This window comes from Penicillium mononematosum (genome assembly GCF_028829835.1).
Source record: "Penicillium mononematosum strain IBT 11891 chromosome Unknown utg000003l:1.0-8172316.0:1.0-8177699.0, whole genome shotgun sequence".
Classification (NCBI taxonomy): domain Eukaryota; kingdom Fungi; phylum Ascomycota; class Eurotiomycetes; order Eurotiales; family Aspergillaceae; genus Penicillium; species Penicillium mononematosum.
The window spans coordinates 6,846,321-6,869,794 of record NW_026643273.1 but is presented as its reverse complement, the minus strand read 5'-3'; the positions used below and the strand labels follow the sequence as shown (position 1 = coordinate 6,869,794).

The 23,474-nt window shown below is 48.2% G+C and overlaps 8 protein-coding genes across 8 annotated transcripts; 6 read left to right on the top strand and 2 right to left on the bottom strand.

The window, feature by feature from the left end:
- Window positions 1-1,634: 1,634 nt before the first annotated feature.
- Window positions 1,635-2,792, top strand: N7519_007637 (SWIRM domain-containing protein; the record flags this gene model as incomplete). Its single annotated transcript, XM_057294413.1, has 1 exon — window positions 1,635-2,792. The coding sequence occupies one exon, from the start codon at window positions 1,635-1,637 to the stop codon at window positions 2,790-2,792; it is 1,158 nt and encodes a 385-aa protein (XP_057149224.1).
- A 911-nt stretch (window positions 2,793-3,703) lies between these two features.
- N7519_007636 (CDC50/LEM3 family protein) lies at window positions 3,704-5,179 on the top strand (the record flags this gene model as incomplete). Its single annotated transcript, XM_057294412.1, has 6 exons — window positions 3,704-3,797; window positions 3,849-3,885; window positions 3,940-4,036; window positions 4,101-4,830; window positions 4,878-5,040; window positions 5,095-5,179. 6 exons carry the CDS (start codon window positions 3,704-3,706, stop codon window positions 5,177-5,179), a joined length of 1,206 nt encoding a protein of 401 aa, XP_057149223.1.
- Window positions 5,180-5,512: 333 nt separating this feature from the next.
- N7519_007635 (zinc metalloprotease) lies at window positions 5,513-6,501 on the top strand (the record flags this gene model as incomplete). Its single annotated transcript, XM_057294411.1, has 2 exons — window positions 5,513-5,785; window positions 5,839-6,501. The coding sequence occupies 2 exons, from the start codon at window positions 5,513-5,515 to the stop codon at window positions 6,499-6,501; spliced, it is 936 nt and encodes a 311-aa protein (XP_057149222.1).
- A 447-nt stretch (window positions 6,502-6,948) lies between these two features.
- Window positions 6,949-10,331, bottom strand: spt16 (chromatin-remodeling protein SPT16; the record flags this gene model as incomplete). The annotated part of the gene is made up of 6 exons (XM_057294410.1): window positions 6,949-7,443; window positions 7,500-9,530; window positions 9,589-9,741; window positions 9,808-9,929; window positions 9,988-10,072; window positions 10,152-10,331. 6 exons carry the CDS (start codon window positions 10,329-10,331, stop codon window positions 6,949-6,951), a joined length of 3,066 nt encoding a protein of 1,021 aa, XP_057149221.1.
- A 613-nt stretch (window positions 10,332-10,944) lies between these two features.
- On the top strand, window positions 10,945-15,827 carry N7519_007633 (putative MFS monosaccharide transporter; the record flags this gene model as incomplete). The annotated part of the gene is made up of 11 exons (XM_057294409.1): window positions 10,945-11,132; window positions 11,186-11,192; window positions 11,273-11,421; window positions 11,482-12,340; window positions 13,383-13,888; window positions 13,947-14,024; window positions 14,096-14,384; window positions 14,472-14,665; window positions 14,721-14,991; window positions 15,098-15,539; window positions 15,598-15,827. The coding sequence occupies 11 exons, from the start codon at window positions 10,945-10,947 to the stop codon at window positions 15,825-15,827; spliced, it is 3,213 nt and encodes a 1,070-aa protein (XP_057149220.1).
- Window positions 15,828-16,801: 974 nt separating this feature from the next.
- pmt2 (uncharacterized protein) lies at window positions 16,802-19,238 on the top strand (the record flags this gene model as incomplete). The annotated part of the gene is made up of 7 exons (XM_057294408.1): window positions 16,802-16,942; window positions 16,996-17,317; window positions 17,380-17,678; window positions 17,755-17,919; window positions 17,990-18,490; window positions 18,587-18,742; window positions 18,798-19,238. 7 exons carry the CDS (start codon window positions 16,802-16,804, stop codon window positions 19,236-19,238), a joined length of 2,025 nt encoding a protein of 674 aa, XP_057149219.1.
- A 292-nt stretch (window positions 19,239-19,530) lies between these two features.
- N7519_007631 (Rab family GTPase) lies at window positions 19,531-20,445 on the bottom strand (the record flags this gene model as incomplete). The annotated part of the gene is made up of 3 exons (XM_057294407.1): window positions 20,333-20,445; window positions 19,842-20,282; window positions 19,531-19,818 (listed from the first exon to the last, which is right to left on the bottom strand). The coding sequence occupies exons 1-3, from the start codon at window positions 20,399-20,401 to the stop codon at window positions 19,531-19,533; spliced, it is 798 nt and encodes a 265-aa protein (XP_057149218.1). The 5' UTR covers window positions 20,402-20,445.
- A 340-nt stretch (window positions 20,446-20,785) lies between these two features.
- Window positions 20,786-23,092, top strand: N7519_007630 (uncharacterized protein; the record flags this gene model as incomplete). The annotated part of the gene is made up of 2 exons (XM_057294406.1): window positions 20,786-20,798; window positions 20,856-23,092. The coding sequence occupies 2 exons, from the start codon at window positions 20,786-20,788 to the stop codon at window positions 23,090-23,092; spliced, it is 2,250 nt and encodes a 749-aa protein (XP_057149217.1).
- Window positions 23,093-23,474: the final 382 nt, after the last annotated feature.

Here is a 23,474-nt window from a genome sequence, read left to right as displayed (position 1 = left end):
ACATTGACTATAGAATAGCTACGTAAGATGTAGGCCAGAGCTTAGTCATGGCCTAGTCATGTGACCTCCATAGTGCCGTCACAAGTTTAAAGGGAGGCGGTATTCGTAACAGTATAATAATGGGCAGGCGGTATATAGGGCGGTAATATGTAGGTACAAACGTTTAACCCAATATTTTGGAGGTCCTACTGTACTTTCAATACTACGTGTTGTAGTGCTTGATGATCCCAGTACCATCCATGGATATTCAAACAAGTGTGACCATAGGCCCGCGCCAAGAATGGATGCCTTGTTCCTGGCCTCAGGAAGTAAGGGCTGTGGCTGATAATGCAAATCAACAGCGGCTCTGCGATTGTCCGTAGGTGTATGATGACGTCACTCCTATATGGATAAAGAAAATAGCATAGACGCCTAGCGCAGGCAGCCAATCAACTTATGACTCAAGGTTCCAACATCTGCAAGACAGATGAGTCAGACCCAAGTCACCCAAGGCCTCACTTAACAATATTTATTATGACATCCGTCAAAATTGAGAACCCAAAAAGGAAAACAAAAGGCGAAGTTGGATATTGTCAAAGAGTGAAGCGGAACAGCAAAAGCAAAAGCAAAAAGCAAAGCAAAAGCACAAGCAAAGAAATCAAAGATAAGGATCTACACCAATAGATCACATGGTACAGAGGGTCAATGCCATAAAATGATTGGCTCGCCTTTCCTGCGGCTGATCCTATTAGGTGATTGCCCGCATGGGATGTTGTCACATGTGGACTTTAGGCAGGAAAGGAGTAAAGGAAAGTGCTCATACAAATTAAATCCGAAAAGTTACCACACTTGTATTAGTCGCTTGAAAGATTGGGCATAGATGTACTAAACCATTTAGGTACATATACGTAATAGAAGTGATCAAAATACATATGTACATATATAATACCTGCCAATTTGAAGTATCGGATACAAACCAAAAATTACCTTTGTATGTATCATTACCTCAGAACCGGAGTACTAGTATGGAGTAAGTAACCAAATGATGAGATCAGCTGGTTCTTTCCAAATGACGCCCAAACATCCTTTTTTCCCCTCAGATCCCCCCCCCTTTTGCGCTCTGATGCCCTACTAACCCTTTTACAGTCAGTCCATTGGTCTCATGAGACCCCTGGAGAAACTCGGAATCTCCATTAAGCGCCACCCCGCAGTTTATCATCACACCCTCAGCCCCAAACTGACTCACAGTTTCCAATATTCCCTTCAACTTTCCCTTTTCTCTTCTTCTCTTCTTTTCCACTTTATCCTTTTTATCTCCATTTGGTCCATTCTCGCTCGATGGACCATTACCCTCTTCATCAAATTGACTCATTCGGCCATTGGAGCCTTAACGCCGAGACTTAGGTCATATTGGCTTATCGCCACTCAAGAGAGACAAAGAGGGCAGACCTGACAAATCACCGTTTTGCCTGGTGATTCAACTTCCATTGAGTTCCATAAACACTTGCTCATCAGCTTTTGCCATCCATCTTCCCACTCTCTGGTGTATTCATCCCCTCCCCATTCTCTGCCCTGAAACCACAGCCCTGGACGCCATTGACTACTTTAACCTCTTATTGCCAATTACCGTTGGCTCAAACGGTATTTAATCTGGAATGACTTCGTCTGCTGGCTGGCAGCCAGCTAAACAGCCGTCCACTATGCATCGTCTCCCTTCCGTTTCTAGCCTCATGTCACCCCCGGAGACCAAGCCTCTCGAGAGCTTTCCAGCCTCGCTTTCACCGTTTGCAAAGCCTCGAGACTCTTCAAGTCGTGACATACAGCTTCCACCCATCTCAGCTGATCGGAAACGGACGCAGTCAGAGATGGACCTCCCATCGCCACCTGTGACTCCCTACACGGGGAACAAGAAGAGCAATTCCCACGCCTCGGACCAAATTGAAAGGGATTTGGGATCCCCTAGGGATCCTGTCCTTTTCCCTCCTCAAGATTCCGTTACTGACGTTGCTACGGATGAGCCGCTGTTCGGGCCTGTCCACCCTCCATCTGCAGAGGCACTTGTGGAAGAGCACATGAATTCTCATATGGCAATCTTTCGCAATAAATTGAACAAACCCACACGAGATGAATATCTCCTGGCGCTCTCCTGTGTTCCTATTGTCTCGACCCAGTACAATCGCAACCCGGGTGCCTGGGCCCGAGAGGAGCGGGAGACGCTAGAGCGCCAAATGGCCATGATGAACCGCTACCGTCCAGGAGATTACGAATCCAAATTGAAGAAGATTGCCCCTGCTCCGGTGAAACGATTAGGAACTCAACCGCGGGTGCAGCGAACACGGGTCAAACGCACCCCTAAATCCACACCCAAGCAGCAGGTGTTTGACAACTTTGAACCCCCCCAAACCCCACTTACCAAACCGCGAGCCTTGGGCACGAATCGCGATGACACCGATTATCACTCACTCAAGGATTATTCGCCCCCGACAGAAACACTAGGCAGTAATGCCAAAGCATTGAAGGCCGATTGGAAGGGGCAGATGTTAGATTTGAGCAATGACCCGGACAGAAATATTCTCAGTCCCGCTGAGCTCAATCTCGCCTCTACGCTGAGGCTTTCATGTGCGACCTACCTATGCAGCAAGCGTCGGATTTTCGAAGCTCGAGTTCGAGCCCTTGGTGTAGGCAAAGAGTTTCGCAAGACGGATGCCCAACAGGCTTGCAAGATCGATGTCAATAAAGCCAGCAAACTTTGGACCGCTTACGAACGTGTGGGTTGGTTTAAACCTGAATATTTCCATCAATATCTAACATGATATCGCGGGTTACGTGTTGATGGTACCACGGATAATGATGCTGCCAGTCTATCACAGCCTGTGTGTTGTCTCCCATCACCGGCCGAGCCATCAAAGATACTGTTTCTAATAACTGACCCCTCCACCTCAAGTGTCTTACCACTGTGCAATACAACCCTCGACTATTAATCCAGATTTGAGTGCTCGCAGCTCTCTACACCTGACCAAGACGGATATTTTTGAGTGTTCCCTGGATCAACCCATCTTGCATCTTGACCTTTCGGTTACCTTTTCAATTGCTATTTCGCTTTTACGACTCATCATGACACATTCTTTCCTTTTGAGATTCCCCCCTTCTTGGTTTTTGCCTCTTTTTGCCTCTTTTTGCATACAACCCCTATGGGCTTTGATTCTTTCCAACTTCGGTTGCTGGCTATGGCGTTTGGGTGCTTCGCTTCAGTTTCGCTTTTGTCTAGAATGGCAGGCTTGGTTAGCCACGGGTGTTTTCTTTGCGATTGAATTCTACTGCTTGGTCATTCTTTCCCCCCCCTTTCCTTTCAGAAGGGCAATAGCACATAGGATAAGGCTTGATACCCTGACCAGATATGGTTCTCTTACATCACAATGGGATTGATTTGAAACTGATATGAAATTGAGCCAAATATGTAGAATGATTTCACTGTAGACACAATAGATTAATATCTACTAATTAACTAATACACATGTAACTCCGTACTCCGTATATGTTTCAGTTGATATCCATTGATGTTTCTAATTAAAACACAAAATAACATTGGAAAGCGGTGGGGCGCAATCGTAATCCTCCGGCAGCCGGGCGCCACCTTTTTTTGACGTATCCCTTGTATCATCTTCCGCTTCACTCCAGTCTGGATCATCCAATTTCCTCTTTGAATTCATATTGGTCAAAAGCCATGTCTCAGGAGGTGACTCGTGCTGAGTCCATCGAGGAACAGGAGCGTGCAAGGGAGGATAGCGACAAGAAGCCAAAGTCTCGCCGACCAGCCAGTATGTCCTTTCTCATCAACCCTTTGACCACGACTAATTTGTCTGCATCAGATACTGCTTTTCGCCAGCAAAGATTGAAAGCATGGCAGTGAGATTGCGATTTCTATATATCTGCTTCTAGACTGTGCTAACCTTCCACTAGACCAATCTTAACCCCTAAAAGCGTTCTACCTCTGTTTTTCATCGTTGGTGTTATCTTTGCCCCCATTGGCGGTGTTCTCCTATGGGCAAGCTCTCTAGTATGTCTCGTTTCATACCTTTGTGTGCTTGATCGAACAGCTTCTGACGGGCCGTATGCCCTAGGTCCAAGAAATTTCCATCGATTACTCCGACTGCTCTAGCAAGGCACCGACTGACAGCTATGCTTCTGTTCCTCACTATTCGGCGACCTTCAAGTCTTCTAAATCCATATCGGCACCCACCTGGCGCAAGTCCATCAATGAGTCTGACTCGGGCACCGTTACTTGCACTCTTCTTTTTGAGGTCCCCAACGAGCTTCCAGCACCGGTTTTCATGTATTACCGCCTCACCAACTTCTATCAAAACCATCGCCGATATGTTCAGTCGCTTGATTTGAATCAGCTGAAGGGAGATGCTGTCTCTTACAATACGATCAAGGGTGGCGCATGTGACCCATTAGCGGTCAACGAGACGGCTAAGAAGGTCTACTATCCATGTGGACTGATTGCAAACTCATTCTTCAACGACACAATTGGGATGCCTCGAATCCTAGACCCGAATGCATCCGAGAATGAAAAACAATACTATGAAATGACCACTAAAGGCATTGCCTGGGACAGTGACAAGGAACTCATCAAGGAGACAAAGTACAAGATGGATGAAGTACTCCCGCCGCCAAACTGGGTCTGGGCCAGCCAGGATGGGGTCTATAAAGAGGACCCCAATTTACATGAAAATGAAGCGTTCATGGTTTGGATGAGAACGGCTGGTTTGCCATCGTTCAGCAAACTTTCCCGCCGTAACGATACCCATGCCATGCCTGCTGCAAAATATTCCATTGAGATTGTTGATCGTATGTGTTACTACTACCTCTCATTCATCTTTTACTAAACTGCTCAGGTTTCAATGTCACCGAATATGATGGAACCAAGTCGATCTTGATCTCCACTCGAACAGTGCTTGGAGGCAAGAACCCCTTTATGGGAATCGCCTATGTGGTTGTTGGTGGAATCTGCGTTGTCCTCGGGGCTTTGTTTACTATTGCGCACTTGGTGCGTCCGAGGTATGATTTTCCCTTTCTTCGTGATAGACGGCAAACACCTAACCTCCTTACTAGAAAACTTGGCGATCACACCTATCTTACTTGGGATTCCAATCAACCGAGCACTGCCGTCGCCACAGGACGGGATAATGCCCCGTAGATATCTTCCTTTCACCTTTTTCTTTTGGCGTTTTCTTTCTGTTTCAATATGCCCTGTAAATAACCCCTGTGTTCAATGACCTCATCCTCGAATTTCTGACATACCAATTGTTTCATTTTCTCCGATCCTTTACATGCTCGTGCCCCTTGCTCAAGACATGCATTCCCGCATGACGCAGCATTCTTCATCGGACAGGTTATATGATAGCAATCCCCCCAAATACTGGTCAATCTCGAGATTTGATGATTCTTTGATTCTTCGTCCACTCCTTTTGTTTTTCTCTCTTTTGGAACAGGTGTGAAGGGGGTATCAAAACTAGGGCTTCTTAACACCATGGTCTGTCACTCATTTTTTCAACTCGTCGTCCTTGTTACCCTTTTTCTGCAGGTTCGGTGCAGCCCCTTCGCCCTCCAGAAAAAAGGCACCTGTGCTACTGAAGATCCCGGTGCGGATTTCTTGCATGAAGTAGCGCGCCTCCAGTCGGATGAAGCCAATCCTGCTAGTTCGCAGGCCAGGGAGGCTCCAATTGAGATCGAGACCTGGTTTCATATAATCAGCAGCAAGTCGGAGTCCACCCAGGTCACTGATGATATGATCAATTCTCAAGTCAGTCGCTTCTTTTCCCGACTGGTATCTCGGTGCTAATATTCTGCCTGCAGCTTTCTATTCTACAACAGTCTTATGCAGATTCTGGAATTTCCTACCAATTGCAAGGTGTGACTCGTCATGTCAATGATAAATGGGCAAGTAATGCGGATGATACGGCGATGAAAACGGCCCTTCGAAAAGGAAGCTACCGAACATTGAACGTTTACTTCCAAACCAATCTTCAAGCCTCGCCTGGACAAGCAGGACGCGCTCTCGGGTATAGGGGTGCAGCTACCAACAATGACTTGGCATCAAGCGTTCTGGGATTCTGCACCTTGCCCGATCCGAGTGTCAATGCCAGTAGCCCGGCTTCTCACTATGTCAAGGATGGCTGCAATATTTTGGCCAACACAATGCCCGGTGGCTCCCTGGATCTCTACAACCGAGGTGGAACTGCCATTCACGAGATTGGACACTGGAATGGCCTTTTGCACACATTCCAGGGGGAATCTTGCTCAGCAGACAATGCTGGTGACCACATAAATGACACGCCACAGCAGTCCACCCCGACAGATGGGTGCCCTGAGCAGAAGGATTCGTGTCCGGACTCCCCCGGACTGGACGCGGTCCACAACTTCATGGATTATTCATCTGATGTATGCTATGAGCGCTTCACGCCCGGACAAGGAGAGCGCATGCGGAGTATTTGGATGTCTATGCGTGAAGGGAAATAGCGGGGAAGTGACTAGCAATAAGTCCAATGCAAGCTCACTATGGAGTCCATCCGCAGCCATATGTACACCCCGGAGACCGCAAGGTCAGAACCAAACCAGCCAGCTAAGTTAGTTGGTTGCTGCGATTTGGAGAAATGCTACCCGTCTAAAAGACCCGTTGAACGAATATCATGCGTGAATATTTTGGATACAGTACAGTTAAGAGAAGTTAAGAGACGTTAAGAGACTAGTTTCCTCCCGACCAACACCATAGATGTGTCTTGCTCTGATTTCTCACCCACCGTGGGCCCGAGTCGAATCGTACAAGGATTTGAAAGGCCAATCAAGAGATGCAAGGCGTACGTAGCCCAAACTTACCTTGCCCATAGATTGGAACACAAAATGCAAGAAAGGAAGCAAGAAAAAGAAAAGCCGTTTTGATTCCTCCAGCGGCAACGAAATGGTCGATTAGCGCTTGCGTTTTATTCCGCGGTCATTGTCATCATGGTCGGTCTCCTTGTCTTTACGTTTCGCCTTTTCCTCAAGTGCGTCCCAGTCCTCACCACTCTCCTCGTCGCCGCTGAAATCCTCCTCGCTGGCATCGGCACTCGCGTCATCATCAAATTCGCTGTCTTCCTCAGAACTCTCGTCTCCAGCTGCAAGCTCCGAATCGGACAACTCGAAAGCCGATTCCTCTTCCTCATCTGAACCGTTCTCCGAGTCTGATTCGGCCGACAAGAAAGACCACCCGCCATCGGCAAAGAAGCCGTACGGATCGCTAACGACTGTTTTCATAATGGTGGTCCAATTCAGGTTGAGCGGACCCTCGGTGAACGCAATATCAACAGAATCAAGCCAATCCTTAACACCCTCAAGCGCCTCGACAGGAATCGTGTTAATATGAACGGGAGTCCGGCGGAAATCCTTGAAAACGAAGACCATGTCGAAGTTTTTGAGTCCAAACTGTGCACGATTTAGTAAACCAAGTCGACAAAATAATGATAAGCAGAAAACATTACCTGAACTCTCTCCAGATGGGCGATCTCGATTTCATTCAAGGTGACAGTCGTGAAAGGAGGTTCGGTGAGTTGAACTAGGGCATCCGTGGTCGGTTGAATCAAGACATTGGACCGGTTTGGAACGCCAGTAAAGCCAATTTCTCTGAATGGGATATCGACGTCGACACCCTCATCCTTGCCAGCGTCCGCAATCTTCTCGGCAAAGGCTTTGAACTCGCGGTCCAACGCAGCTCTCCGCCGTCTTTCCTCCTGCTCAGCCTCAAATTCTTCCTCATCTCCGTAGCGGTGTTTGCGCCGACGGTTTCCAGTCTCATCAAATTGCATTTCCGTGGCCTCGCGATAAAATTGAATATCCTTTGTCTTGCGCTTTCCGATCATGATAGGCGTCTTGAGATGAACATGGATGAGAACGATCAATTCATGGGCACAAGGTTGGAAGAACAGATGCTTCACATTGCTGAAAAGCACGTCGACATGCTCATTGCGGAAGGGCGATAGATACCGAAGTCCATTCTGATGAATCTCAACTTCACCTGGAACACGCTTTCCATCCAAAGGAGGTCGGAGGTAGACGTCGGGGAGTTTCACTGGGCGTCGGTTCCTAATTTCAACCAGTTTATCCTGCTCAACAACATCTTCCAATTCCTTTTTCTCCTGCTCTCGCCTCAACGCCGTCTTGCGAAGTTCGGTGATATCCTGGGCGACTCGTGCAAGCCGGTCATTATCCTTGGACCGGAGAGTGAGGTTGCGGACAAAATGAGCTGACAAGTCCTCAAAGGGCTGATCATCCTTTCGGCCTACACCCTGACCTGGAGACAGGAAGTTGATGCGTAGATAGGCGTATTCTCCTTCGTCGCTTTTGCTGGCGTTCTTTATGGTGTTGATATGGAAGGGAACTGGTCGGCCCATGATAGGCACAATCACGGTTGAAGTCTTTTGGTCGACGTAAACTGTAAGGTCTTTGACCTTAGCAGGCAGTTGGTTGTCTCGCTTGTAAGACTCAAAGCGCTTGAATTTCTTCTGTGCCACCCCATTGTCGTCTCCTGTAGTGCCGGTGAACCGATCCAAGCCTTCCTTTGTCTTCTTCAAGGCCAGCTCTTTCTGATGCTCTCGACGACGAGCTTCAGCTCCCTCATTGACCTGAGTTGGTCTTTCAGCACGAAGTTTGGTTCTTGTGACATTTCTGCCAGCGGCCGCGCTAGACTTCGTCTCCTTTTTCTCCTTCACAGGCTTTTCGGGCTCTTCTTCATCCCCGAAGTAAAATGAAATCGAGTCCATGTCAATACCGGCGTCTTTGGTGAAAATATGAGGCCCACTTTCTCCGACACGAACTGTATCGGTGATGACCATAGAATAGGCACCATTCCTGCCATTCTTCGAGTCTGGATCCTTCACATCAGTCAGGCCGATCGTGATAGATAGCGTCATGCCGTTTTTCAAGACGCGGTTGTTCTTGGCATTGAGGACCATATTGGCATCCCGGAGCTCAATTCCAATCCCTGCGCCAACGTTCTTGACAAAGTGTCCCTCCAGCTCGGGCTTCTTAGAGCGGACAAGGCTCAGTGCCTTGTTGTAAACGTCCTTAGCGACCACACCATCCCGAACCTCTTTCATAGTTGCTTCATGGAGACTCAGTAGTAAGGCGTAGTTTGCTTCTTGTGATTTGGTTGGGTCAACCAAGTAAGTACGCCCAATGAGGGAACTGTAAGTCTTGTATCTGATTCCAAAGCTGGATAAAATGATGCCGGGTTCGAGGTTTTTACTGTCGGGGGTCGCTGTGAGCTTGATATCGTAGGCGCCTCCACTTTGGATTACAGGCCCGTAGGCCCAGTCGATTTGCTGAGGATCAAATTCTGAGGGCAGCCGCGCCAGCTTGTTGAAAAATTTTGCATCGTCAATCTTTGCATCAACCTTTGCAGCCAGAGCCTTATGGGTCATTTTCTTTTCTTCGTCGAGCAAACGTGACATCTCATCAACAAAGTATTCTGACATAAGGCCACTGCAGGCTCTGGAAGCATTGCGGATTGAGACCTTTGGGACTGTATCAGCAAACACCACTCTTTAAACGCGCTGGCATAGATAAACCAACCAATTCATCAGAATCTTTGATTGCAAAAGCAGCGGAGAGCGCAGGTGCTATGTCAACTTCTTCCACTTCTTTCGATATTTCTGCAAATGCGCGTTTCCATTCATCTGCGAAGGGCCCTGAAGCTGCGTTTTTGGGCAAGGTACCGACTTTGTTCTGTGGTTGTTGTGGTTAGTGGAAGACAAATCATACCGGTGATTCAACGGTAATTTTCTAGCTCACCCCTGCGCCCTTGATAACATCCAAGCATTTCTCAAATGCCTTGGTCTTTGATTCTGGGTCTTTGGTGGTGACCAGAATCTCAACGGGAATCTTTCCTTCTTTCAGCGGCTCGAGGTGTTTCGCTTAAATTTTGATTTAATCAGCCATGCGGCGCGCAAAAGTCCATGCGTTGGTAATTACCTTTCTTGGCCGTGGTGACCACGTAAATCGCCTCGGTCGTGAGAACAAACAGTGTCGCTGGGAATTCATACCCGAGAAGCCAGAACTAACAAGTTCCATTAGTAACTTGAAGTTGACGAGCCTCTATGCGACGAGGATAGAGCTTTGCGAGATGATTCACATACATGCATCGCGTTGTTCTTTTGGAATGAGTTCTCCTCATCGGTCTTGCCCATCAGAATGACCATGGACCCTGCATTGCCAAAGAGGGCATTGCCCGAGCGCTTGTCGGCCTTCCATGACGCATAGAAACTAGACAGGCGGTTGAAAAAGTTGTTATTGTCGATGGCAATCTCCTCAGCCATGTTGATGGCCTGATGCGAGCAAGATATGCCCCAGTCAGAGACTAAGTTGATGGCAAAAAGAGCTCGGTGGAGCAGCGTAGGAGCTATTGGAGGTATACCTGAGTGTTAAATTTGTTGAGGATGAAGAAAAATGTAGATGGAAACTGAAGGCAGCCTCAATGCAATCACTGCGATGATGAGAGACAAAGCACCAATAGAGCTGGACTGTGAAAGAAAAGATGAAGATAGAAAGGGACGGCTTAGGGGAAAGTTGAACGCGAAAAGCGCGTTCTTGCACTCCAGGTCTCTCTCGATTACCGTATCAAAGTATTACCACTTTTGTTCTAGCGCTATTTTCAACTCTCTCTTCTCTTGTTGAATCCGAACGTGTTTTTGTGAATATCTCTTTCGCTGACTTTCTTTCTATTCTATTTTTCCAGTCAACATGACATATGGGAGCTTTCACTTGATCATTTGATTGGATAGCAATCACACCCTGTGATGCTGTCTTTTTCCCCGCCTACATCACCTGCGCTTTGGGATTCACTGTCGACATTGAGTCAGTCTCTCTTTGAGACCCCACAAGCACCCTTTCCTATGATGTACACTGTGGCTGTTTAGTTGTTTGTAAACAATGAAGTCTCCAATAGCTCCTATCCTTCTCGAGCCCCATCTCGGCGAACTTCCAGGAAGTTCACGGAGGATTTCTCGCAATGATGCAGCTACCGGAGCATCTGCCGCAGGTGTTCGCGCTCTCAGTGCACAGATGGTGGCCTTCTACTTCAGAGCACCGATCAAAGCTTTCTTTCGTATGCGGGTTGAGTATGTAGTATCTCTCGGCCTAATGATCATTGTATTGACAATATTGCACTTAGTTATATGGTACAGCCTCCCACTATCTACAATAGATGAGAAAGACAATCAACCTATCCCGAGCCTTCGTTACTTATTATTTGAAACAGGCATTTGCAAGAGCTGTGAACCCCCGTGTCGCCGAAGGCAAATGGTCTCTGCATACAACAACCCCCGGATTATTGCTGCACGCTGTTCGGACATATGGTTGGCGCTTTATCCCGAATCAAGTGCTTCCACCTTTGATGGCAAATGCAGGGTGAGATATTCCTGGGGATGGGGTCCTGGGTGACTTGAAAGCGCTAACAATATATACCAGGGTTGGTGCTGTTCTCTACACGTCCTATCTCCAGGTTTTGGGGGCCCTACATGAACCTGTGGCCCAAGGGGTCAAGCGAGTCTGGCCCCCGGCTCCTCCTTCTGCAACATTCACTGCTGGATTTACTGCCGGCACAATTCAGTCGATTGTAGCCGCCCCTCTAGACGCGTTACAGGTTCGTTTTCAAACCAGTGACATGCTGGAGGGTCAGTACCGGAGTATGTGGCATTATGGCCACCACAAGCTCAAACAGATTGGTCTCCGTGGAGTCTTCGCAGGTTGGAGCCTGTCATTTATGCGGGATTCACTCGGATATGCTGTGTTCTTCTCCTCGTTCGAATACATCAAGTCACAGTCCTACTATTCCTTCGTCACTTGGTACTATGGCTCCCTGCAAGTCGACCACGTGGGCATGTTTTCATCGTCCGGGCCTAGTGATCGCGGTGTACCACTCATCAAGCCCCACTATTCATTGGAGCCCTGTTTTCTGATGATGGCTGGTGTTGTGGCATCGATTGCTCAGCAAACCATTCAGCATCCTCTAAGTAGGATCCAAGACCTTCACCTAGGTCGGTTGGAATACCTGGATCACCAGGCCAGTTTTGTACCTTCGCGACAGAAGATGATACGGTTATACTACCACGCCTACCAGGAGACCTTCAAGAGATGCAAGCGGAAGGCTGCGCGGGCCGGGGCTGGCGCCCCTGGTTGTTCCGTGGGTTTATTGGGAGCTCTCTTCGCCAAGTACCTAGCACCAGTGCCGGCCTCATCATTTTCGAATTGGTGCGCCGCCGCTACGCAAATCCCGCAGACGCTGTCCATATCCAGAGTGATGGATATGACATCCTTCTCACATAATGTATCATGTATTTGGTTTTCTCATCCTCTCTCACTTTGGCTTTTTGATACATTTCTCTTGCTTTTCTTTCTACCACATTGTTTGTTCGAGGGAGGGCGTTATAGACCTAGAATCTTGTTTCATTAGACCTACATACGTTTATGTACATATGCAAGCGATACCCGACTTTAAATGAGTACCTAATCGTATAGCTTGGTATATAGCAAGATAAGTTTGATCACCAAGAATAAAGGTTGGGTTATCGTAGGCACCTAGGGGTAAAGGCTTTTGCCCTACATTCGAGAATCACGGGAAATTTTTCCTTATTTTTCATTTGGACTGAGTCTGTATACAACATTTGCTTCTTCACTTTATACTTAGTACTGTGTACTATATGTACTATATGTACTATATGTATTAGTTGTAGTTGTATACAACCTTGGAACATACATCCAATCTAGATATTGTATACGTAAATAGTAACTCATATGCCGATCCATCCCGCATTAGATACGATTTAGTACGTATTAGTACTAGTACGTCCTCCCGTATGCGTACAAATCAAATACCCGTGGACCACTTGGCATTACATATTGTCTCCAGATGTCCTCCAATATTAGGATAGGCTTGTCCTTCTTTTCTTTCTATTTGACCTCCCCCCCAAAAAACTGTTACTATTTTAACCTAGCATTTCCGAAAAAGAAAAAGACACTTGATGAAAGATCATCTGAATCCCTCTTATTCTATTCTATATTTGACTTTTTGGCTTTGTAATGCTCTCTTGCTTGGCTCGGGACCCTTACTTTTGCCCAAACGCACCCCCTCTCTCCAAATCTCCGCCTGATCATCACCCCGTTTTGACGGTACTTCGTCATCCTGCGTCGCGTGTGACTTTACGTAGCTAGTCGCTCGCGGCCACATCGCTTGTGTGGCGCCCTGTCGCGGACTAATACAGTGACTTTCAAGGTTGTGCCCAGGTGGTACCGTTGCTGACTCCTTGCGGAGAACCTCTTATCGATATCATTAATCTCATCCTCATCGACTCCGCATTCTTCCCTCCTAGGACAAAAAGGGCTGCGAGGTTCAGCCCGTCAATACCGCCATCATTTCTTCGACTTCTCCCCCACGCGCCTCTAATATACCCCTCCAGTCCATACCGTCTGATTCGCGCTCGACACATTCGGCCAAGTTATTGGAGTCCAGCGAGAAGGGTAGCCGACGGTCTTCCCACTCGTCTGATCGCTCGGTCGGGTCTGACTTCTCAGTCTGGTCAGATACCGGTGATCTCGCCGAGCAGTTCGCCGAGGCCGAAGATCCGCTGCAAATCCACCTTCGCAATTCCTCGGATCGACAGCTTTTGCGTCGGAAAGAGCGAAGGAAGCAGCCCAAACGCGTCCACTATCCTTCAAACTTGAGCAACGAGCGTTCCGTGGTCGATATTGAAAAGATCAGGATACCAGTACCTCCCCCGCGGCATATTTCGAGAGTTGAACACGTTCTGGCCGCCATAATGACACCCAGAAATGGGCCAAACACCCAGATGCACGGGTTAGTGGGAAAGCCATTACTGTGAGTGTATCAAAGACCAATACCGTAGTTTTCATCGCTGACTTGGGTTTGCGTGTAGTTACTTCACGAGTGTGTTTGTATCATTGGGTGTCTTTCTTTTTGGCTATGACCAGGGTGTAATGTCTGGCATCATAACGTTCGTGTCTAACCCCCCGAGCATATACTCACTGTAGAGATTGAGGAACACATTGTGGCTAACAGATGCAGTGGCTGGTACTTCAAAGATTACTTCAACCAGCCTTCTCGGGCTACAATTGGTACTGTGGTTGCGGTTCTTGAAATTGGAGCATTCATATCCTCGCTCCTCGTGGGACGTGTTGGTGATATGATCGGCCGTCGAAGGACTATACTCTATGGCTCCATTGTGTTCTTCATTGGCGGTGCTCTCCAGACATTTGCCACGGGAATTCCCATGATGATGGTCGGTCGTGTCATTGCCGGTCTAGGCGTTGGTGCCCTCTCTACCATTGTGCCAGTCTATCAGTCTGAAATCTCGGTTTGTGAACCCCTTTCTTCATCAATTCAAGGCTTTTGGTTACCTCCCGCTCCCATTCTCTCGCCAGGTATGCTGACGAATTTCAAGCCTCCACACAACCGTGGGAAACTCGCATGCATCGAATTCACAGGCAATATTGCTGGGTATGCGACTAGTGTGTGGGTAGACTATTTCTGTAGCTTCATCGATAGCGACTACTCCTGGCGCCTGCCACTCCTTTTCCAGTGTATCATGGGTGCCTTGCTTGGACTTGGCAGTCTGGTGATCTGTGAATCACCTAGGTGAGTAGAAATCTCCTCCGTCATCTGCCAGGCTAACTTCCAGGTCCCTACTTAGATGGCTTCTTGATAATGACCACGACGAGGAGGGCATGGTGGTAATCGCAAATCTTTATGGGGAAGGAGATCTCCTTAATGACAAGGCCCGCCAAGAATATCGTGAGATCAAGATGAACGTCCTCGTTCAGCGACAGGAGGGCGAGCGATCTTACTCAGACATGTTCCGCCGGTATCGCAAACGTGTTCTGATTGCAATGTCGGCCCAGGCCCTAGCTCAGCTCAACGGGATCAACGTAATCTCATACTATGCACCTCTCGTGTTTGAATCGGTATGATACGCCGCGATGAATCCGGAATCCCCTTCTTACAGGGCCATCCTGGATTCAAGCATGATTCAAAATTATTCAGGATTATACTGACCAATCTTCAATATAGGCCGGCTGGGTTGGACGGGATGCCATCCTCATGACTGGAATCAATGGTATTTCATACTTGCTGTCCACCATACCACCATGGTATCTTGTGGATGGCTGGGGTCGGCGACCAATTTTACTTTCGGGTGCCGTTGCCATGCTCATCTCGCTTTCTCTTATCTCCTACTTTATTTACATTGAAATTCCCGCCACCCCGACCCTGACGGTCATCTTCGTTATGGTTTATAACGCAGCTTTCGGGGCGTCTTGGGGCCCCATTCCATGGTTATATCCCCCGGAGATTTTGCCTTTGAGTATTCGTGCCAAAGGTGCAAGTTTGAGCACCGCTTCAAATTGGGCATTCAATTGGCTCGTGGGCGAGGTGACCCCTGTTCTTCAGGAAGTTATCAAGTGGCGGCTATATCTGGTCCATGCTTTCTTTTGTGCATGCAGTTTTGTGCTTGGTATGATCCGTCATCCATAGTCATCCACTAGGGACTATTGTACTAACCATCACCTCAGTTTATTTCTTGTACCCCGAAACGAGTGGGGTTCGCCTCGAAGATATGAACGATCTTTTTGGCGATGCTTCTACCGCCATGCCGACGCCGGCCACTCAGGGCGAACGAGGATCGCTAATGGGTGCTGGTTCACCCGTCCCATCGCTCGATCTGCGTCGACAGTATGGTCAATTTGGGGCGGAGAGTTCCATCCCTGGTCTGAGATATCGATCCGCCGACTTCGAGCCATGAAGGGAGCAGCAAACGTGGACGCTCGGATTCTCATCAGGGCAGTGTTCGCGGCGAAGGAATTGGTGGCTGGATCTCAAACATGGTTAGTCGAAACCGAGGAGGGGCCCCGGGCGCTACCAGCAGTCAATATAGACGTTTGGAGCAAGGAGAAGGAGACGAGCAATGAAAGGGGTACGGATAGTTGTGGCCTTGGACTGAATAAAGGAAGCAAGAAAGACCAAAGAATTCAATGTCATATATTTCTTTTTCCCCATTTACCAATGTTTTCGGTTGATTTCTTTGTGTTCAAGTTTCCGGTACATATTCAAGTCCTCGGAATTTTTCCTACTGTATGGGGGTTGTGTTATATGATCAATCGTATACATATATGTTGTATAGATATAGTCTTGAACTTCCTTATGCATATGTAGTACATACCTGCATCGGTACTTTGCACGTGCCTTGTATACAATATCTAATATGTACGTATGATATCTACTACTAGTAGTCACCCATGGATATAAAAGCTGACTTGTAGATACTTGAAAAATATCATAACCAATACATAAGTATATTTATAGTATATTTATAGTATTTATAGTATTTATAGCAATAGTTATGTACAAAAAGTTACTTCGGGACTCGGAGTTCTGAAAACGGCCCACTAAAAAGTGGGCTTGTTTATCCTCCTTGAGGCCACGGATCTCACTTTCTCCTTTATTCTCTCAGCCCACTCTCTTGTTTCACTTAATTTCGTTTCATTTTCACTTCTTCCTTTTTTTATATTCACTTTTCCCAATCTACTCCTGGCATTGCTTCCGGTAAATCCGCTAGATTTGCCCTGTTCTATCACTCATTTGCCCAGGGGGAATGGCTATGTTCTCTTAAGCTACCCGCCCTTCTATTATCGGTCTACCTCGGTATTCCTCAGTTTAACTTCCTACTATTCTCCCATTCAGTTGGCACATTTTCATTTGAAATTACTACAGCGCACTATGGCGGGCCTAGACACTGCTGTGAGCACGGGCGCCAAACATGAGTCTGACCTCCGTCGAAGAAATGTTCCCGATACTAGTAACGTTCATCTGGTCTCAAACCGGATGAATGATGAAGATGGGAAGAAAGCCAGAATACAGGTGAGATAGCGTTCTTCGAGATCGTCATACACGTTCTAACCCCCCCTGGACAGTCACCCTCGTTCCTCCATGTGCTAGCTAGCTGGGAGCCGATCATTGCTCCCATCATCTTGACTGCACTCGCCCTCTTCACCCGCCTGTACCAGATCGGCCGTTCCAACATTGTGACCTGGGATGAGGCCCACTTCGGTAAATTCGGTTCCCACTATCTGAAACGCGAGTTCTACTTCGATGTCCACCCGCCTTTGGGGAAGATGCTTGTTGGCCTGTCCGGCTATCTTGCTGGCTATAACGGATCTTTTGAATTCAAGTCTGGCGAGAAGTATCCAGAAGATGTGAACTACACCTTTATGCGAGCCTTCAATGCTGCCTTTGGTATAGTCTGCATTCCCTTGCCTACTACACTGCGCGAGAGTTGAACTTCCGTCGGGCCACAGTCTGGTTGATCAGCCTGATGGTGCTGTGTGAGAACTCCTATGCCACAATTTCCCGGTTTATACTTCTCGACTCGATGCTGCTCTGTTTCACATTCACTACCACAATGTGCTGGGCAAGATTCCACCGGTTGCAACGCGATAGCTTTTCGCTGGAATGGTATGCCTGGCTCTGTTTGACTGGCTTGAGCATTGGCTGTGTCTGTAGTGTCAAATGGGTCGGTTTCTTCTGCACTGCTCTTGTCGGTCTTTATACTATTGATGATCTCTGGAGCAAATTTGGCGACCTGAAGATGCCACGGGTGAGTGTTTGCTTTCTTCCCCCTTCCCCAAAAGTCGATCACCGATCAGCTAGCTAACACGGATGCGTTCGAAAAGGCTGTGCTCGCAAAACACCTGGTTGCTCGTGTTGTGGGGTTGATTGTTATCCCAATCTTGGTCTACATGTTTTCTTTTTACCTGCACTTCTTGGTCCTGGCGAACAGTGGCCCAGGTGATGCCCAGATGAGCTCGCTTTTCCAGGCCAACCTGCAAGGTACCGAGGTTGGTAGAGACAGCCCTCTTGAGCTTGCAATTGGGTCGCGTGTCACACTCAAAAATATGGGCTACGGAGGAGGGCTTCTGCACTCCCATGTTCAAACCTACCCGGGAGGGATCTATGCAGCAGCAGGTCACCTGCTACCACCACAAAGATGCCAACAACGACTGGTTTATCTATCCCAACCGACAGGAGCCGGATTATGATGCCACTGCTGATCCGCGGTTCGTTGGTGATGGCGATGTCATCCGGCTGATTCATGGACAGACAGGTCGCAACCTGCATTCCCACGCTATCCCAGCACCAATCACTAAATCACACCACGAGGTGTCATCTTACGGAAATATTACCATTGGAGATGACAAAGACCACTGGCAAGTGGAGGTGGTCGACGATGTTGCATCTCGGGATCGATCTAGGATCCGGACACTCACAACAGCATTCCGACTCCGCCATCCAGTCCTAGGCTGCTATCTGCGGGCAGGAAATGTCAATCTACCTCAATGGGGTTTCAAGCAGATTGAAACAACGTGTACCAAGGAAAACAAACCCAGCGATGTGTACACTCACTGGAATGTTGAGTCTCATACCAACGACCGCCGTAAGCTTATCCTTTTTTCCCCAAAACTTGATATTGATTGGGCGCGACCAGAATTATTGACCTATTCATAGTACCCCCCTGGTGACCCTGGCTCCTATAAATCGCCCTTCTTGAAGGACTTCATCCACTTGAATGTGGCCATGATGACCTCTAACAATGCTTTGGTTCCTGATCCTGACAAGCAAGATGACCTGGCTTCCAAGTTTTGGCAATGGCCCATTCTTAATGTCGGCTTGCGCATGTGCTCTTGGGATGATAGCGTTGTTAAATACTATCTCCTAGGAAACCCCCCTGGTCTACTGGGGAAGTACTGCGGCTCTTGGTGGATTTGGTCTTCTATTCCTTTGGTACCTTCTGCGCTGGCAGAGGGGGTACAATGATCTCAGCAACGAGGAAATCCGTCACATCCACTACTCCGGCTTGTATCCGGTTATCGGATGGGTATTGCACTACCTTCCCTTTATAGTCATGGCTCGTGTGACTTATGTTCACCATTACTATCCTGCTCTCTACTATGCCATCCTGAACTTCGGCTTCTGCATCGATTGGATGACACGGAAGATGAATCCCAGATTGTCTGCGGCGGTGTATGCCTTCCTCTACGTGGTCATTGTCGGATTGTTCATTCATTTCCGAGCCATTGTATTTGGAATGGAGGGTTCTAACCAGCAATGGACTCACCTACGCTGGCTACCCGGATGGAAAATGGCGAATGCGAGCTAATCATGGATCGCTTGATGACGTGTTCTTGTTCTCTCTAGGGCTGCTTGTTAGCTCGTGTTGACCACCTCAAGTTGGACCTTACCTCTCTACATGGGTGTGTGGGTCAACATGGATAATTTCACTTTACTTCTGTATTTGTAAAGAAAAGAAAAAAGTGCAATGTTATTAGAGATAGTAGAGTTCTCATCCCGACCGCCATAGTCGCGCTTGGCGTATGGAAAACAATCCAGTTGAATATGAAGATATGTCGGGGCCAGATGTTGCTGACTATTTATTATTACGGATTGTTGATTTAGCAACATCCTCCGGTCCAACCGTTGCCACCTCTGCGCATAGCATCATCCATTCCCAATGTGACAGTTCGAGGCACTCCAGTGTTTGCTCCCCCAGAGGCCCCGAACCCCTTCACGCCACTCCGGCGGTCATTGAGGTCGTATTTTCCCGTTTCGATGTTACGGTAGATTCTCTCGGCAACTTCCAGGAACGCTCGTTCAACGCCATCTCCAGATTTGGCACTCGTTTCAACATAGCGAACCACATTATTCATGCGACACCATTCTTCAGCCTCCTCCTTGGTGACCTGCCTTTGATTTGATCCAGAACTGCTCCCGCCAGATCAGTCTTATTACCGACCAAGATGACAACGATGCCATCTTCTGCGATATGCCGTAAATCCTGCAGCCACTGGGTGCAAGATATAAATGTCGAGTGCCTGGATATATCAAAGACTAGGAGAGCGCCAGAGGCGCCCCGGAAGTAAGAGCGGGTGATAGACTTGTAGGTCTCTTGTCCAGCGGTATCCCACAGGGAGAGTTTCATGCGTTTTTGATTGGGAGAACCTTGTGGTTTTCGTGGAGGGGTAGGAAGGCCGGAGGTGGCAGATGCTTCTGGAAATGTATCACCTGACGATCCGAGAGAAGGCTCATCAAGATCTAGCTCTAGCGACGCTGGAGGACCAACTGGCACAATTCGCGACCCGAACTCAACTCCAATGGTCACATCATGAGATGGGGAAAAGCGGCCTTCACAAAGTCGGACGGTGAGCTATTGTTTTGGTTAGCGGAAGTACAAGGTCAAAGACCGATAGCACTTACGCTGGACTTGCCAGTGCCAGAGTCACCAATGCAGACAAGCTTAGCAATGTAATCCCATGGCTGTGACATGGAGAGGGTAGAGGAAAATAAAAAAGAACCCAGAATCAGAGATGAAAAGAATGCGGAGGTCAGTTTACCTACGTTTGGAGACCTTACGGGGGTATGGTTATCAGCTGAGTCATCTATCAAGCCTGACGTGCCCGTATGACGCTTTCATCAGCTGCGTGACCCTGTAGTCCTTCACTTTATCCCCAGACATCACTCACACACACACTCTCTCTCTCCTAGATTTGGCATATCTCAAATATCTCAAACAAATTCAAAGTCTTTCCTCTCTCTCTCACTTCCCTTTATACTCTAATATCCGACCGTACTTGACTTCCTCAGCATATTTCCCTTTTTGTGATTTACCAGTCTTGTCCCACTCACCGTACTTTGTTGCGATAACAGGCCATGTTCTCTGAATGTAGGAACCGGAAGATCTTGAATATTAGAAGACTATATGGCTAATGCCTTGCCTTAGATGCCTCACGATTCCTTGCTCAATCACAGTCGCGAGTAACCTCTCGACCAGATGAGGTTCAAAGAACGGGTCGTAGCCGCCCTGGTCAACACCAAGGCAACCCTCGGCACCCCTCATCGCGTTCTTTCTTACGACCCAGCGATCCTTATCGACCCGGTGCATCCCAGGCATCTCAATTTCCATTTGCCCCCCACACCTCGGTTCAACAAGCTCCCCTTTTTTTCAGTGCCACAGATGAATTTCGAGAGGAAGATGACGAAACAGAACGCGAGCGAGAAATCGCTGATTTCTATGCACTCCAACGATCAAGGAGGAATTTTGGCGACAGCAACTTGAAAGAATCTTCGGAACTTGAGGATTCTGAACGTTCAGGTTTCGAGGAGGGAAGCTCACCATACGATGGTCGTCCTGGCAAAGGCATCAAGAGCTCATGGCGAGGAGAAGAGAGTGTTTCTGGTGCCCGCACTTTTCCTATCCAGTCTGTGGCAGAAGCTCCAGAGCATGAGCCGGTATCCCGATCCAGCCCGAGCAGTAGCAAAATTCGAGGCCATCTAGTTGACGTCGGTCTGGAGGATTCTTTACGGGCCGATTTTGACAATGATCAGGCGTTATCCAGTCCCGGTGCCCGCAATCCTCCTGTTCAGCGATTCCGAGACCGAGAATTACTGAAGGAACCCTCTGGTCCCATTCAGCATGGGCCTACTGTAGAGCAGGCTGAGCTTTTATCGCGAGATGTCCCACGGCCGCCCAGCTCGGCAAGCTCATTTCCAACATCGGTATCACCGCTAGCCTCAGAGAACACAGTGCACGATGCCTTCTGGGGCCAGTTGTTCGTGATATCTCTCGCGGGCTTGTTTGCTTCTGCATTTCTCGTATATCTTCACACTTCCACCCCATCTGGAGACAAATCAAAATGGGGCGATACAATATACATGACTGTCCATGGATCTTTCTTCCTCCTCGGAATATATACTATTGTATCCGTTCTTGTGTCCCTGCTTTGGTTGGCCTTGCTACGCTCCTATGTGCGACTTCTGGTCCATGTGATCCTAGTGGCCGTCCCTGCTATCTTATACTCTTTCTCCTTGTATCCTTTCATCTCAAGTTTCAAGGGGCCATGGCATGGGACGAGTATCCAAGACAAGGCGATGAGATGGGGCTCTGCTGTCCCGTTTCTCATAGCCACCATGTGGATCTACAATGTTGTGCGTGGCCGTCAGTCTATAGGGAAGGCCATAGGCATTCTCGAATTTGCCTGTCGCATCTTGGCCGCCAATCCTGAGCTGCTTGTTCTTGGTCTTGGTGCCTTGGTCTGCGTTGTTTCCTGGACCTGGACCTGGATGCTGATGTTCACTCGCGTCTTCTTGGGCGGTCATTTCGTTAGGTCGAAATCGTTCATCATTGACGTGGGTAGCTGGTGGCTCGGTATCTATTTCGTTGTTGTTTATTTGTGGTCGATCGGCATCATCGCAGGCATCCAGCGTGCTGTCACCGCTGCAACAGTGAGCCAGTGGTATTTCCACCGCTTAACCACACCCGCACCCACTTCCAGGCAAATTGTTCAGGCAGCCATCGTTCACGCCGCTACGACTCTTTTTGGCACGATCTCTTTGTCCAGGTTATTGGGGCTACTGGTTCGACTTCCTCTTCTCTTGCTACCAGGTCGCATCTCTTCGTTGCTCAGTCTGTTCGCCTATTCCCTCGTCCCCACCCCAATCACCTTCTTGACCAATCCTCTTTCTCTCACCTATGCAGCGATTCATTCGCAGCCTCTTGCCGCTTCCTCCCGGGGACTGAGTCAAATGACTATCCTTGCCCCATCGGCGGCCTCGACGTCTTTACATCCCCGTTCCTATTCTCGCCCGCCCGGGAATTCGGGGTCTCTACTCTCATACCGGCTGTCTAAATTGATCCTCTACGCTGCCCGTTTCATGATGTCCTTAGCCTTAGGGTTCGGTGGTTGGGTGACCACTGCTCGGAGCCTGACAACCTCTGCGTCCAGTGGCACCATTCGTGGCAGCCTTTATGCCTACGTCGTCGGCCTTATTGCTGGAACAATTGGCTGGACCACACTGGGTGCAATGGAAGGTGTGATCGCAGATATTGTAGATGCGGCGGTGATTTGCTGGGCAAGCGAAGTCGGTATATACGGCAGAGAAGCCCGGTATTGTCGCGAGGCTGGTTGGCTCTTTGGTGACTCGCAGACTCGCTTCGGACATGAATATCAAGAAGTCTAGGTCGGTTTCTTTTCTTTCTATTTTTTGCCCTTTTCCCCCTTCATCTTATAAGCTCCTGGCCCATGCCATTTCTTTGTACGATTGAGCGGTGGTAATATCTCCATATGCTTAGCGAAATCCTTGACTTTCAAGTAGATTGGAAGACTTGACAAGCAAATACATTCTGCATTTACATCTCGGTTATGAGCGATGCCAAAGCAGCTCTCTGAGAAAATAATGTATTCTTTTGCATTCCCCTATGGTATATTCGAATTGCAAATAGCTACATGAAAATCCAGGGCTCGTGGTATCATGAGAAAATATAAAAAGTAAAGGCAATGACCTGTGCGGAAAGAAAAAATAAGGTCGTTCCCCTGAGAATGCCATATGAAGCATACTTCGA